A 15,598-nucleotide genomic window follows, 5' to 3' on the forward strand; every position below is an offset into this window, starting at 1 on the left:
AATTTGGTGCGAAGGGAACCCTCTGGGCGTTACAATGCTGGTTCCTGTCAAATGAGCTCTAAGGAGCCCATTTAATGCTAAGCCGACCTGGGCTCGCAACTATCATGGCAGTGTTTTGCATGTATTGTGTTGGCTAGACCCTCAGCCTCTGAGTTCTCCACCAAACTGAGATTTAAGCAATAATGCTAATCCCGGGAGCATATATTGAGTAATGGTGGCATAGGTGAGAGTCGAGTGTAATCACTCCCGAGGTTCGCATATGTTTCAAACTCAAATTTCTCAATTATATCTTAAATGGAGTCAGATAACGAAGGTAGATGTATTGACCCTGTGGGGGTCTGGCAAACCACCTTTCCCGTTTAAAAGAACCCAGTTCTTTCACAGCACGGAGAGCTACAACAATACAAACTTTATTAATACTGCAGCAAAACAAAGCACGGGGAATGCATCACACCAATGTGAGCATACACTCTGATTTTAGCAGACAGGATTTCTATTCTTATACCATTACACATCCTAAGTTATCACATGAATACATTACGGTGAAAGCCAATCATCAACATACAGGGTTTCAGTACTTTTCCCACGCGTTGTACTCCTGGGCCTATATCTGCTCTTTTAAGTCATGTAACACTTGTTTTTCGATTGACACACTGCTACAGCAACTATAAAGCTTACATTTATCATCCGTCTTTCCTCAGTCCGGTTCAGGAGGAACCGACCTTGGGTGCGATTCCTCCTCATTATTTTGTATCATAATCAAGCACATGAGCGCACCCAACAATGGAAGAGTGTTCTGCTTTTGTCACGTTTCAGGTCTGTCTCACCATGTTTTATGTTGATTTATGTTTATTCATGTTGTCTTAGTCACGTAGTGTCTTATCTTGTATTATGTTAGTCTAGGTTCGTCATGTTGTTTAGTTTATTTCTTGTTACGATTTATTTTCTCGTCATGTCTAGTTATGTTTCGTTATGATTATATTACCTGGTTATGTTGAGTGATTATCGTCTTAGTTTCGCTTTGTGTTATGTTTCGATTTATGTTTATTGTTACGTTAACTGGTCGTTGTTATGCATACACTTTTACATGTTTTTCCGCAAACCTTGCGTTCCGCCTTTTCTCTCTCTCTCTCTCTCTCTCTCGTTCTGTCCTTCACTCCCCTAATGTTTCTATTTGTCTATTTACTAAAACTACTAACGCTAGATCAGGATTGGGTAGAAACTAACAAGACTAATCATGTGTTCATGTTACCTTACGTTTCTCGTGCATGTCATTTACTAATTTACTAATGCTAGGGCAGGATAGGTTTATTACTAACGATTACTAATCTCCTTGTTAAACTTGTCATCCATCGCACCTGTTTTCCATTTCCTTGCTACGCTCTAACTAATTGTCTACACCTGTCTACACCTGCATTTATAGCCCAGTCGCGCAACTGTTCACTGCGAAATTGTCTGCCTCTGTTTACCACGCAACTCTTGAGCATTATTTACTGTTTGATTACACGTTACGATCCACGCCTGTTACCGACCATTGTTTATTGATTTCTGTTTTGTGACCATCGTTTGTTTTTTGACTTCGTCCTTGCCTACCGGTTTTGTACTTTTGCTTCGCTGATTGTTTCATGGTTTCGACTCCCGCTTCGTCCACGACTACGCCTCTGCCTGCCGTCCGTCTGTTCATCTGCCCCGCTGACAGCTCTCCTGCTACCGGACCTCCCTGCACGTCTACCGACTACGAGTTTGCCTCTTCCCTCGGCACCGTGCTTTTTGTTTGTTTACTTTTTGTTTGGCTGGATCTACGTGTATGGACTTTGCTTGTGTTGACTACTCTCCTGGGATTCGTCCCGAATAAAGCCCTGAGGGGTCTTTATATTACTATTGTTTCTGAGTCGTGCATTTTGGGTCCAACCCCCATGCACCCGTCTCAGCTTTGTCTCCTGCACGTAGGCCTATATGACGTAAGCTGTGGCAGAGCACTGTTTGTGATGTCACTGACTGATGTTCTGTGCTTTTTTTCCACTGCTCTCACAATGTTTCTGTCATTAATTGTTTTCCTTGGTCAACCTGTTCGATGTCTGTTGCTCAGTACCCCAGTTGTTTCTTTCTTTTTCAGGACATTCCAAATTGCAATGGCTCTGATCGGTTTTCCTCACTTTTCTCCCAAAGACAGCTCCCTGGTCTTGCACAAATTCAGTTTTCACAGACAAAACCCAAAACTAAAACTAAGAGTAGACATTCAGAACTATTTATTGTTTAGCCAATCTGTCACGTCTGTGCCCTTTCCATTGCTTTTTCTATGTGTTCTCTGTGTTTTCACTCTGTGCTCCCCAGTCTTAGCATTTTCTGTGTTCTACCGTGTTTTTTTGCCTTATATCCCAGTTCTCTGTCCTTAGTCCTGTCATTCGTTTATTCATTAGTTTCACCTGTGTCTCTTCGTCTGTTCCCCAGCACTGTTCATTGTTTAGTTAATTTGTCAAATGCTTGTTTGTTCTGTTGTTTGATAGTTTGTCAGCTTTAGTCCTTGTATAGGGTTGTTCTCTGTTTGGTTCTAGCTGCCACATACCCATCTCTTTACCTATGTGGTTTCTGTTCAGTTTTTTGGATTCCCTGTTTTAGACCTCTGCCTGGCATTTTCGGATTATGATTCTTGGATTGTTGTTTTCTTACCGTCGCTCTGTTCTTGGACTGCCTACCTGTTATTGGACTCTGCTTGTTATACGATTACGCACCTGATATCTGTTTGTTGGAATTCAAACTCTGCCTGCCTTGATCTGCCGGACATTATTAAAGCCTGCCATTTTTCACTTCTCCCTGAGTCAGCACTCAGTCCTTCTGTCCACCAGTCCTGACAGAACAAACTACCAGCGGACTCTAGGACTCCTAAGTTGCACTTCGTATTCCTGTCTCCACCGATCAACAAAACAGCCTGGTACAGGAGAAGAACAAGCCTCCCAGAAAGCCACGGGGTGACCTTTTATAACACTCTAGCCAGGTGTTCACAATTAAAAAGGCAGTACCACACCCTGGGCAAATCAGAAATCCATTTTTTGGATTACCTGTTTTAGACCTCTGCCTTCCATTTTGTGATTCTTGGATTGCTGTTTTCGTACCATCGCTCTGTTCTTGGACTGCCTACCCGTTATTGGCCTCTGCTTGTTACACGATTACGCACCTGATGTTCCATGTAATATCTGTTTGCTGGAATTCAACCTCTGCCTGCCCTGACCTGCCTGCCTGCCATTTTTCAATTATCCCTGAGTCTACGCTTGGTCCTTCTGACCACCAGTCCTGACACAATCAAACAGGACTCATCTGGGCAACAAGAAACACCTGTCAGTCACATGTTCCAATGCTTTTGTTCACCTGCAAATTGGGTGGTCTGAGACAAAAGGTGATATGTTCTAAATTGTTTAACAAATCTAGATAAAAATACCATAAAATAAAAGCTGAAATTCGGATCTGTCATCTCATTTATTTATGTTTTTAGCCCAAACTCCATTGTCTACAGTGGATAGCAAAAACATTAATGTAATTAACCTTGCTGTTCCAATACTTTTTGAAGGGACTGTATACAGCAGAAGAGATATGAACATTTGAAATATAATCATCATGAGAACATTTCAGAGAGATTTTAATGCCGTTTTCCCCATCATGTGCTTTTTGGTATTTTGCTCAGGCCGAAACAATATTATGAAACATTTAGGCACAAAAATGCAAACAATCAGACCAAAGCTGGAAGCTAAAATGGCGAAGATCTCCACAGCTACAGTGAACTTTCCAGGGGAGCTGACATAAGCTGGTATAAAGGTGATCCAGACTGCACAGAATATGAGCATGCTGAATGTGATTAATTTGGCTTCATTGAAGTTGTCAGGAAGCTTACGAGCCAGAAAAGCTAAAACAAAACACAATATAGAGAGGAGTCCTATATAACCCAGTACAGCCCAGAACCCAACTGCTGATCCCACATCACATTCTAGAATAATCTTTTCTTTGTAGTGCTTCATGTTCTTGTTGGGGAATGGAGGGGATATTGTTAACCAAAGCACACAAATAAGGACCTGAATGAGAGTGAAAGCAAGAATACTCAGTCTCTGCTGTGGAGGCCCAAACCACTTCATGGCATTACTGCCTGGAAGTGTAGCCTTGAAGGCCATTAACACCACTATTGTTTTCCCCAGAACACAAGAGATGCAGAGGACAAAGGTGATCCCAAAAGCAGTGTGGCGCAGCATACAGGACCACTCAGAGGGCCGGCCGATGAAGGTAAGAGAGCAAAGGAAACACAGTTTCAATGAAAAGACCAGCAGGAAGCTCAGCTCTGAGTTGTTGGCTTTCACAATAGGAGTGTCCCGGTGTCTATAAAACACAGCCGCCACCATGATGGACATGCAGGCCCCAGTCACTGAACATGCTACCAGAATGATCCCAAGAACCTCATGGAAGGACAAGAACTCAACAGGCTTGGGAACACATTCATCCTTCTCAGCATTCGACCAGTAATCGGCTGAACACGTGATGCAGTCCAGGGAATCTGCACAAAAGAGATAAAAGATAATTGATCAGGAATGTGCAGAAGATGACGCGGTGGCAGTAGGCTGGGCAGGGTATTCCAGGTGTCCCTCTCCCCAGCGACGCATTCCAGCTCGCAGGATCCTGAGGCACTCCAAGGCCAGGAGAGATATATAATCTCTCCAGGGGGTTCTGGGTCTACCTCGGGGTCTCTAGTTGGATGTGCCCAGAAAACCTTCAAAGGGAGGCAGTCCGGCACAACGCCTGCATTACTGCTGACGCTGCACCGATCCGCCTGTCAATCTCACGCTCCCTTTTACCCTTACCCTTACCCCAAGATACTTGAACTCCTTCACTTGGGGCAGTGTCTCATTCCCAACCCAATTCCCAATCCACCATTTTCCGGCAGAGAACCATGGCCTTGGACTTGGAATTGGATGAAGCCCGCAGAACCACGTCGTCCGCAAAAAGCAGAGACGCAATTCTGAGGTCACCAAACTGGACACTCTCCTCACTTTGGCTGCACCTTCAGATCCTGTCCTAGAATATCAGAAACAGGACGAGTGACAAGGGGCATCCTTGGCGGAGTCCCACACCCACTGGAAACGTGCTTGACTTTGTGCCCAGGATGTGTACAGTTCTCACTTTGGTTATACAGGGACCGGATGGCTCGTAACAACGGCCCCAGTACCCCATACTCCCGCAGTACCCACTACAGGGTTCCCCGGGGGACACAGTCGAAAGCCTTCTCCAAGTTCACAAAGCACATGTAGACTGGATGGGCAAACGTCCCTGACCACCCCAGCAACCCCGCCAAGGTAAGGAGCTGGTCCACTGTTCCACAGCCAGGATGGAAGCCATATTGGTCCTCCTGAATCTGAGGTTCGACCATCGGTCGGAGCCTCCTTCTCAGCACTCCCGGGGAGGCTGAGAAGTGTGATACCCTGGTAATTGGAGCACACCCTCCGGTCCCCCTTCTTCAAAATGGGGACCACCACTCTGGTCTGCCACTCTGCAGGTACTGTCCCTATTTATTTTTTAAATTGTAATACCGCAACACGCTACCGCAACTACTTACCTAGCCAAACACTGCTTACCTAGCAAAACAAAACATCCTAATACACAAGTAATACATATGCTACATGCAATATATTTAATGTGTCATTGTCATTACATTGTCAAGAATTATTCCTGTTCCTCTGTACCTGTAGCATTGCTGATTTCACCTTCAGCACAGGGAACACAGTCATAGCAGCAGACAGGCCTTCCTCTCTGCACAGCCTTCCGAGTGCCTGGGGGACAGCTCTCACTGCACACTGACACAGGCACCTTTAAACAAATATCATAGCATAGACATGGAGTCAACTATTACATGCCAACATATCTGTCTAATTAATTTATATTTCAATGGGAAATTACCTGTTGTTGGCCACCTGCCCAGGTAATGTTCTTCTCCATGATGAGCACTTGTCCATCAGGAGCGGATGCATCATAGTGGCCCACAGTCACAAACTGCATTTGCCCATCCTTCACCTGCCAGTTCACCAACTCATAAGTGGCCACTGGATCCCCATTGGCATCAAAGGAGACTTTGTACCCATTTCTGGAAAAGTTTACTTTTCTCAGGTGCTCTGTGACCTGATGGGAGGGAGTCAGAGAACTGATAGTGCACCAGCTAGTAACCAGCTGAACTACTCAACCACCATATTAACTATCCATCAGTATTCCCCAATACCCATATCCTCATAGTCTCACCAGTGTTCTGTGCCTTTCTCTGGTTCTTATGGCCAGCATGTAAATTAACAGATCTTGCAGATTCCATCTCAGTGTATTCACCATGAACATAACATGAAATGCATTTAATGCTTTGAATATTTTGTGGGCTTTTAGGTAATAGGTTGTGTGTTGTAAGTTAAAATGTGCTTGCTCAGTAATTATTTGTATTTTGCACTGTAACATTGAATGCTCAGCAAATCACACTGGATTCGGGCATAATAAAACTGGGGAAAATGGTTAAGAGCATTTCCATGGTGGCCAATCCATAGTTCAGTTTATCAGAGTTCTATACAATTTTCTTAAGATTTATTAAGATAGCGCCACCTACACGCCGATAATGACCCAATTTGAAGTCCATCCATCCATCCATTATCTTAACCCGCTTATCCTGAACAGGGTCGCAGGGGGGCTGGAGCCTATCCCAGCATACATTGGGCGAAAGGCAGGAATACACCCTGGACCGGTCACCAGTCCATCGCAGGGCACACACACCATTCACTCACACACTCATACCTATGGGCAATTTAGACTCTCCAATCAGCCTAACCTGCATGTCTTTGGACTGTAGGAGGAAACCGGAGTACCCGGAGGAAACCCACGCAGACACGGGGAGAACATGCAAACTCCACACAGAGAGGCCCCGGCCGACGGGCATTTGAACCCAGGACCTCCTTGCTGTGAGGTGGCAGTGCTACCCACTGCACCATCCGTGCTGCCCCAATTTGAAGTCCTTCAATCAAATCATATAGCGGTCAAGTGTCAGGTTTCATAAAGATTGGGTATTGTATTCAGGAGTTATAGGTCCTTATGTGAAATTGTACCATGCCCTAAAATTTAATTGGCTTGTAGCCATTCTGTTTGTCAACTTCAAAGCGGCTGAAAATTGAATCAGTCCAATAACATTTGGGACCATCTGTCCCAGGCCAAACAGCTGTTATAAGCCTAAATGTTAAGTGGTTGTAACAGTGCCATCTATGGGCAGTCTGGGAAAATGTAATAATCTGAGTTGTGGGTGATCAATGAATTCATGCTACAGTAAAACACTATGACATGATAAGGTCAGGTCCAAAAATTCAGCTGCAAAAATCCAGGGTTCAGTTATTTTGTTAATGAAAAACTGAGATAAAAATGTCTTCACTCATTATGGGGTAACCATACATACATCCTTGCTAGGAATTACATTACGTAGGGTTACAGATACAAATACAGATGGTCTTATCCAGTGCAACGTACAATACTATGCAAAACCATAAGCAAGTCTGGGTCTTAGGTTTGAGAATCTACAAGTCTTAATAGGGAAGAAAAGAATAAGAATCCGAAAAAACACACTAGGCTGCTTGGAATAATAATAATAATAATAATAATAATCATAATCATAATCATAATAATAATAATAATATTTTTTCTTTTTCTTCTTCTTCTTCTTCTTCTTCTTCTTCTTCCTCTTCTTCTTATTATTATTATTATTAATATTATTATTATTATCCATTGCATCCCTTATCCATTGCAGTTGAAAGATTGTGTAATGGATTGTTTACCTGCCATGACTCAACTCTGATACTACTGTTACAGTGGGGTTCATCTGTGCAGATGATGCTGTGCATGGCGTGGGCTATTGCATACACAGCCTTGTAGACCATGTTGGAGATGCGCAGCTCAGATGTGTCTGTGTAGGGATTCTGCAGGTCTCGCATATTCTGTTTTCCATCGCATGTTTTCCAGCCGGCTGTAGTCTGACTTCCCCTCAGGCTGCAGCCAAAAGCCCTCTCCCAAAACTCTGTGAGGAGGGATGATTGAGAAACCTGTGCCGGCTCCAGGTCCAGCAGGAAGTCCCGTAGCCCCGGAATGACCGAGCGGGGGATGCCGAAGCCAATGGCACCGGCAAACTGATGAAACTGAAACAGCTTCTGGTTAGTGACCCATGACTCGCTCCCAATCCACTGTAATGGGGCCAGTGCCATGCCTTCCAGCTCTGACAGCAAGACCAGCAAGTCAGCTGAGGCAATGAATGCCACAATAACACGGGCCGTGGACCTGCGGATGACCTCTGCTACGCGTCGGACCTTTGCACGGGGGTTGGTCCTGAAGAATGCCTCTGAGTACTCCACACAGATGCCCTCTGCCTGCGCTGCACGCAGGAAGGCAGCCATCCCATTGTTCCCGTAGTCTGAGTCACTCCACACTGCTCCAATCCATGTCCAGCCGAAATGCTTGACTAGTCTAGCTAAGGCTGCTGCCTGGAAGTAGTCACTGGGGATGGTCCTGGAGAAGGTGGGGTACTGCAGCTTGTCACTAAGACATGCACAGGTGGCAAAATGGCTTACCTGTAGCTCCATGAAAGGAAATATGCACATTTTAAACAGCGAATGAATATTAGTGAAACAATATGTACATCAACCTAAATACCTACCTACTTATCAGTCTTTTGAATATACACTTGCCCTGTGCACAAATAGATATACAGTGTAGTTGGTAAGTATTTGGGCAGTGGTGCATTGTCTAGCATATACGATTTTAAATTAAGTAATATGATGTTAAAGTGCAGACTGTCACCTTTGAGGGTATTTAGATGATAGGGTGATTCATGTAGGAATTAAATCCTTTTTATGCATAGTCTCCCCATTTTAGGGGTCCAAATGTAATCGGACAGTTTGCTTCCCAGCTATTTTTAATTACTCAGGTGTATTCAAGTGATTCCTTAGTGCAGGTATAACAAAGCTTTCAATATCATGTCTTGAGTCAAAGCTTTATTGGTGTTTGTCAACATATGGACCAGAGCTGTGCCAACAAGTCAAGGAAGGCATTATTAGCCTGATATAAGAAAAAAACAGAGACATAGACATAGGCCAAAAAATAGGCTTACTGAAACAAACAGACATCATTAAGAAAAAGAGCACTGTTGTATGTTTGATTCATTGCCTTGCTGTCCAATGTGTTTGGAGGTATTTTATTGAACTTGAGCAGATAAGATGCTTCTGTACACTTCAGTGAGCCAGTACCTGTGGCAACCATTCTTGTCCAAACTATAACTTTGTTTCTTGGGCAGTTCCTTTTAGCCTCCACCCTTCACTCTCGCCATCGGGATGCTGGTGGAGTAGTTTTGAATATACTGGAGCTTCTGGATGTTCTTGTCTGGAATCCTGATGAAGAGAGCATTGCAGTAGTCCAGCCTTGAGGAGACATTGGACAGGGAGAAAATGGGGTGGAGGTTTGCAATGTTATTGAGGTGGTAAAAGGACATTTTGCACAACTGTTTGATGTGCTTGTCGAAGGTCAAAGAGGGGTCAAATGTGATGCCCAAGTTGGAGACTGAGGAGGAGAGAGGGATGTTCTGGCCAGCAATAGTGAGATGGGTTAAGGGAGAGTGGCAGAGCTGGTGGGGGGTGCCAACAATGAAGTTCTCGGTTTTATTGCTGTTCAGTTGCAGGAAGTTTTTCTTTATCCAGGCTCTTGTCTCCTCAAGGCAGGTATTAAGAAGTGCCCATGCAGCCAATGGACCTGGTGCAGTTTTAATGTACAGCTGCGTGTCCATGCTGGCCGATAACACGGTTGAGTGGGAACATTGTATAAGATGAACAGGATATCTCCGAGAACAGACCTTTGTGGGCTACCTAGTTACTCAGTGGGTTTGGGACCTGGAACCACTGAGACAGACATACTCTGTCCTGTCATGGAGATAAGAATAAAACCAGTTCAGGGCTGTTCCTGAGAGTCCGATGGTTTCTTGGAGGGGTTTGATAAGGATGGTGTGGTCAATGGTATCGAACTCTGCGCTAAAGTCCAGGAGGATAAGGACGTTTTTTTTATGCTTAATATCACTGTCTCAGTGCTGGCTGGAAACCAGACCAATTTCTTGAATAGTTTGTTGTGACAGATGTGGTCCTGGAGCTGTGCAGCGACTACTTTTTCCAGCACCTTCGAAAGGAAGGGACGGTTTGAAACTAGCCTGTAATTAGCCAGGACCTCTGGATCCAGGGTGAATTTCTTCAGATCAGAAAAGAAGGTTGACTGTAGGTTCCTTGGTGCTCTCTATAGACCAGCTTGTGAACTATGAATCCAGAGATTTTGACCCGCCGTTCCGGAATGCACCCAGCAGATTTCATTTTCCTCAGATCAGGAATAAACCAGGGTGCCGATTGGTTGAAAGTGCCATATTTAATTCATTCATTCATTCATTATCCTAACCCGCTTATACTGAACAGGGTCGCAGGGGTGCTGGAGCCTGTCCCAGCATACATTGGGCGAAACGCAGGAATACACCCTGGACAGGTCGCTAGTCCATCGCAGGGCACACATACCATTCACTCACACACTCATACCTATGGGCAATTTAGACTCTCCAATCAGCTTAACCTGCATGTCTTTGGACTGTGGGAGGAAACCAGGCACAGAGAGGCCCCAGCCGATGGGGATTCGAACCCAGGACCTCCTTGCTGTGAGGCGGCAGTGCTACCTACTGCACCATCCGTGCCGCCAGTGCCATATTTATCAAGGATAATAATAATTCTGGAGCTCACTGTATATATTCTGTATTTTTAATGCATGGATTCCATTCATCCATCCATCCATTATCTAACCCGTTTATCCCTTATCAGAGTCTTGGGGGGTCCTGGAGCCTATCCCACATGCATTGGGAATGAGGCAGAAATAGCAATACACCCTGGACAGGCCTACAATCCTTCACAGGGCACACACACCATTCACTTGCAGTCTTAACCATGGCTAGAATATTCTGTCTCACATGATTCCTGTTATTTGCCTGTCGCAAATTTGGTGTTTCCAATTCCAAATGAGAGGACATATTCACGAGACATGGTTACAATAATAAGAGAGTGCTTGAACAAGATGGTGGTTTCCTTAAATATGCCTTGAGTATTGTGACTATTGTAGCCTGCTGAAGATCCAAACCAAAAGTTTTCCTCTCTGCTTCATCATGCAAATGCTCATCATAAAATCTAATGGACCCGGACCGCCTTACAGAAATTGGATGCTGTAATTATCTTCCTTTTGTGGCCCCCGTTCTCCAAATTAAACTATGCCCTTGTTTACATACCCTATTTAGGAAAAGCAACATTTTTGTTGTTGCCCACCCAAATCATCCAAATGCCAACCCAAAAATGAATAATTTTTGATCATTTAGAACATGCAGTGGAGGACTGGGCAGGAGGAGTTCACCTGGGGGATGCCGAAGGGTCCGAGAATACTGGACATGGCGGCAGAGGGTGTGGAACCAGACTCGCCCACTACAGCATGCACGGTGGCAGGCTTTGAACAGGACTGCTTGGGAAAGAAGACTGGCTCAATGCCATTGGCCAGTTGGAATGCCACATTCATGGCCACTGGCACGAAGGAGCAGGCATCATGGATCTGGTAGCCCAGAGTTACACCGGGCAGGAGCTCTGAACTGTTGTTGATCTCCTTGATGGCAAAAACCATGGTTCTAGCAAAGCGCACTTCCCTGAAATCTAAACTGTTATGAGGAACAATCAAAAACAATACAATAATATAACAGAAAGCATTACTTGACACACCATGAAGCCAAAAATATTTTGGTAGATGGTATTCTTAGTATTGGGGTTATAATAAGTAGTCCTAGCCCATCTGTATATTTTATATTTATTTGATTTCTAGAATTGCAGGGCATGTATATTTCAAATTAAAACATATATAAACCATATATATATATATATATATATATATATATATATTTTTTTTTTTTTTTTTTTTTTATTGCACTTGCAATGCTATGCCTTAAATTGAGGGCAAGGCTGATGGAAAATATATATTTTACTAAAAATGAAAGAACCAAAATGAAATGTACAGTATGTTTTGTAAGGTGTGGTATAATAAAACAATGATAACAAGCAATAAACAAAAAAATGTGCCTGTCCAATGGCTTAAACTTAAAGGTCAGACTGACATCTTGAAACAGAAATGAAAACTGAAATGACCAAAAACTGAAATGTACAGTTGAAAGCAAAAGTATTTGGCAGCAATACAGTTTTTGTGGAGGTTCAATACCAGCAAAGCAGGTCATCATGAGGCTGAAAAAACTGAATATATTGATCAGAGACAGCCAAAACATAAGGTTTGTCAAGATCAAATGTGGAATGCTGTTGAATAAAACTGAACATGTGTTTCACTTGCTAAAGCCAAGTCAGAAGCCATAAAAAGCCCCAGAAACAAACAGAAATTGAAGGTGGCTGAAATACAGGCCTGGGAAAGCTTCACCAGGGAATATATCCCTGTCAGCCTTCACTTTAACCTCATATTAATTATCTTATTTAAAATCCAATGTGCTGGTGTACTAAGCCAAAACAAATACTTCAGCATTTAACTGTATACCTTCAAAATAATGTATAACATAATCAAAGAACATTGACAACATTTATGAAACAAAATAATCTTAACATGCATGAAAAGTAAACGTTTGAAAATCGTAATGCATTAAATGTTTTTTGTACATATATTTATATATCTCCAGAATCTGGTCTCCATATTGTACAATGTTCTCCGTCCCTTCACTGACCTCCCTGTACAGCGTGGCGCTTTGGGTTGGCTGGTGTAGTTATGCTCAGATGTGATCACATAGCTGTGGATGGAAAAAACGCCTCCGATCACAATGTCCCCAGGCTGGGATAGAGAAGCAGGACTGGGGGTCCCCTGCAGTATGCATCCAGACCGTGAACCTCCCTTTACCAGAGTGAGAGCTCCAGCCACCAGTGCCAGAACCAGAGTGATCCACATCATCTCCATGCTTTCAGGACAGGATATGGCACTCTCTCATGTTTAAATACCTTGCTGAGAGGCATTACCTTCTTTTTTTGAAAAGAGGTGTGGCTATGTATTTACAAAATGACCAACTGGATTTCTTTGGTTTCCAGGGAACCATCTATTGGATATCTGTGGGAGTCCTTTCTGAAGTCTTATTCACACAAGGCCTTACCTCCCAGAAACAAAAGACAAAAACAAGCCTCCCAAAAGAATGAGCTGCACACAGCAATGAAAAACAAATCCAGTCGTGATGTAGTGATGATAAGACAACTGAAGAGAACTTCAGCCACACCTCCCCTTTGCAGCTCCCAAAGGATTAAAACTGACTGTGCCTATCCCCCCGCAAGAGCACTCTGCAGGCAGGCCAATCTTGTTACTTTGATGCTTTTTGTATGAGGACTGAGCACAATGCACATCATACAAAAATGACAGAAAACACAAACACCATGATTCATCAATCTTTTATTGGTGGTATTACATTCCTGAAAGTTTGTGGCTCCAGATAAGTTAACAGAGATAAAAAGAGATATTTAAAGATATGTACTTTTTTACTATACAGCAGAACATATTGGAAACATTCTAAATACAACCTTCATTACTGATATTTCTTTATGTGTTTCAGAGAGATTTTGATGGCATTTTCCCCATCATGTGCTTTTTGGTATTCTGCTCAGGCTGAAACAATATTATGAAACATTAAGGGACAAAAATGCAAACGATCAGAACAAAGCTGGAAGCTAAAATAGCAAAGATCTCCACAACTACAATGAACTTTCCAGGTGAACTGACATCGTATATGGTATAAAGGTGATATAGAATATGCACAGAATATGAGCATGCTGAATGTGATGATCAATAATAATAAAATTGCTGATATTCTTTAGAGTATATTTATGAGGAAATCGTATTTAAATTCATAAATGTACAGTCAGGTCCAGAATTATTTGCACCCTTGATAAACAAGAAAAGGTTGCATATAATAAACAACACATCATAATATATACAGTCAGGTCCAGAATTATTGGCACCCTTGATGAAAATGGCAAAAAAGACTGTAGAAAACAAATAATACCATTACTCAGATATATTGTAATTTATATCTGAAATTGTAATATTTTACTTTATTAATGATTAAATGGAATCGATCAAAATTACAAATTTGTTTTAACAATTACTGGCAGCCATTTTTAGTACTTGTTGCAGCCTCCCTTGGCAAGGATAACGGCACTGAGCCTATTTCTATAATGTTTAAAGTATGTTTGGGGTCATTGTCTTGTTGGAAGGTCTACCTACGGCAAAGTCTCAGCTTCCTGGCAGAGGCAACCAGGCTTTTGGTTACGCCATTGATATTAACAAGAGCCCCTGGACCACTGGCAGCAAAGCAACCCCAAAGCATCAACGATCCACCACCATATTTTACAGTAGGTATGAGGTGCTTTTCCTTGTATGCATCCCTTTTTTGACGCCAAACATGCCAATGGTGTACATGGCCAAAAAGTTCAATTTTGGTCTCATCTCATCATAGCACCCTGTTCCAGTCATAGTTCCAATGACGTTTCGCAAGGGCTTTCTTCGTGCAACCCTTCCAAAGAGCCTGTTGGTATGGAGGTGGTGTCTTATGGTCGATTTTGAAACTTTGTGACCCCAAGACACAACTAAAGTCTGCACTTCTTGAACTGTGGTCCTTGGGTTATTCTTTGCCTCCCTCACCATCTTCCTCACTGTGCGTGGTGGCAACATGCACTTGCGTCCTCTTCCTGGCAAGTTTGCAACTGTTCCAGGTGTTTGAAACTTTTTGATTATTGCCCTAACAGTGGTTAGTGGTATGTTTAACCGTTCATGTATTTTTTAGTACCCATTACCTGACATGCGTAGGTCTTTGACTTTCCCCATGGTGATGGATGACAAAGGGATTTTACATGTGTGTTAGATCATTTTTATACCCAGGAGAAACAGGAAGTGATGGAAGGCCACAATACAGTTCCTTAACACTGAGATTAACTTAAATAAGTCGAAGTTTACTGCATATTTAACTTTGTTTGGTTTTATTTAAAATAATCTTTAAGGGTGCCAATAGGTTTGACACCTACATTTTTCATAAAAAATAGTATCACTCAATAAAAATAAAATAAAAATTAGAATAATTGTATTAGGATAAAAGCATAGTTTTCCCATATGTTTGGACATAAAATATAGTTAATTATCTGTGTTGTTTATTTTATACAGCCTGCTCGTTTTCATCAAGGGTGCCAATAATTCTGGACCTGACTGTATGTTATGTTCAAATATATGGGAAAACTGCTGTATATACTTTCATTTCAATACATTTATTGTCATGTGTCAATGGTTTTTTATCAAAGGTCCCATATTGTGTATTTTCTAGTGTTTTATTTTAGGTCCTGATATCCATAAGTAGGCATTTGTGTGGTTTTAAGTACCGAAAACAATCTCTATCCAGTTTTAAATGTCCATTCTCCAGCGCCTCTCATGTGCTTTATCAGGAACAGGCTGTTTTAGCTGCTGGCATATTTAC

General features: G+C 42.6%; 1 protein-coding gene across 1 annotated transcript; it reads right to left on the bottom strand.

The window, feature by feature from the left end:
* Window positions 1-3,623: 3,623 nt before the first annotated feature.
* LOC133108151 (extracellular calcium-sensing receptor-like) lies at window positions 3,624-12,960 on the bottom strand. Its single transcript, XM_061217584.1, has 6 exons — window positions 12,821-12,960; window positions 11,467-11,761; window positions 7,830-8,615; window positions 5,935-6,153; window positions 5,721-5,844; window positions 3,624-4,537 (listed from the first exon to the last, which is right to left on the bottom strand). The coding sequence occupies exons 2-6, from the start codon at window positions 11,725-11,727 to the stop codon at window positions 3,624-3,626; spliced, it is 2,304 nt and encodes a 767-aa protein (XP_061073568.1). The 5' UTR covers window positions 11,728-11,761; window positions 12,821-12,960.
* Between the last annotated feature and the right edge of the window lie 2,638 nt (window positions 12,961-15,598).

The sequence above is a fragment of the Conger conger genome, chromosome 13, assembly GCF_963514075.1.
Source record: "Conger conger chromosome 13, fConCon1.1, whole genome shotgun sequence".
Lineage (NCBI taxonomy): Eukaryota > Metazoa > Chordata > Actinopteri > Anguilliformes > Congridae > Conger > Conger conger.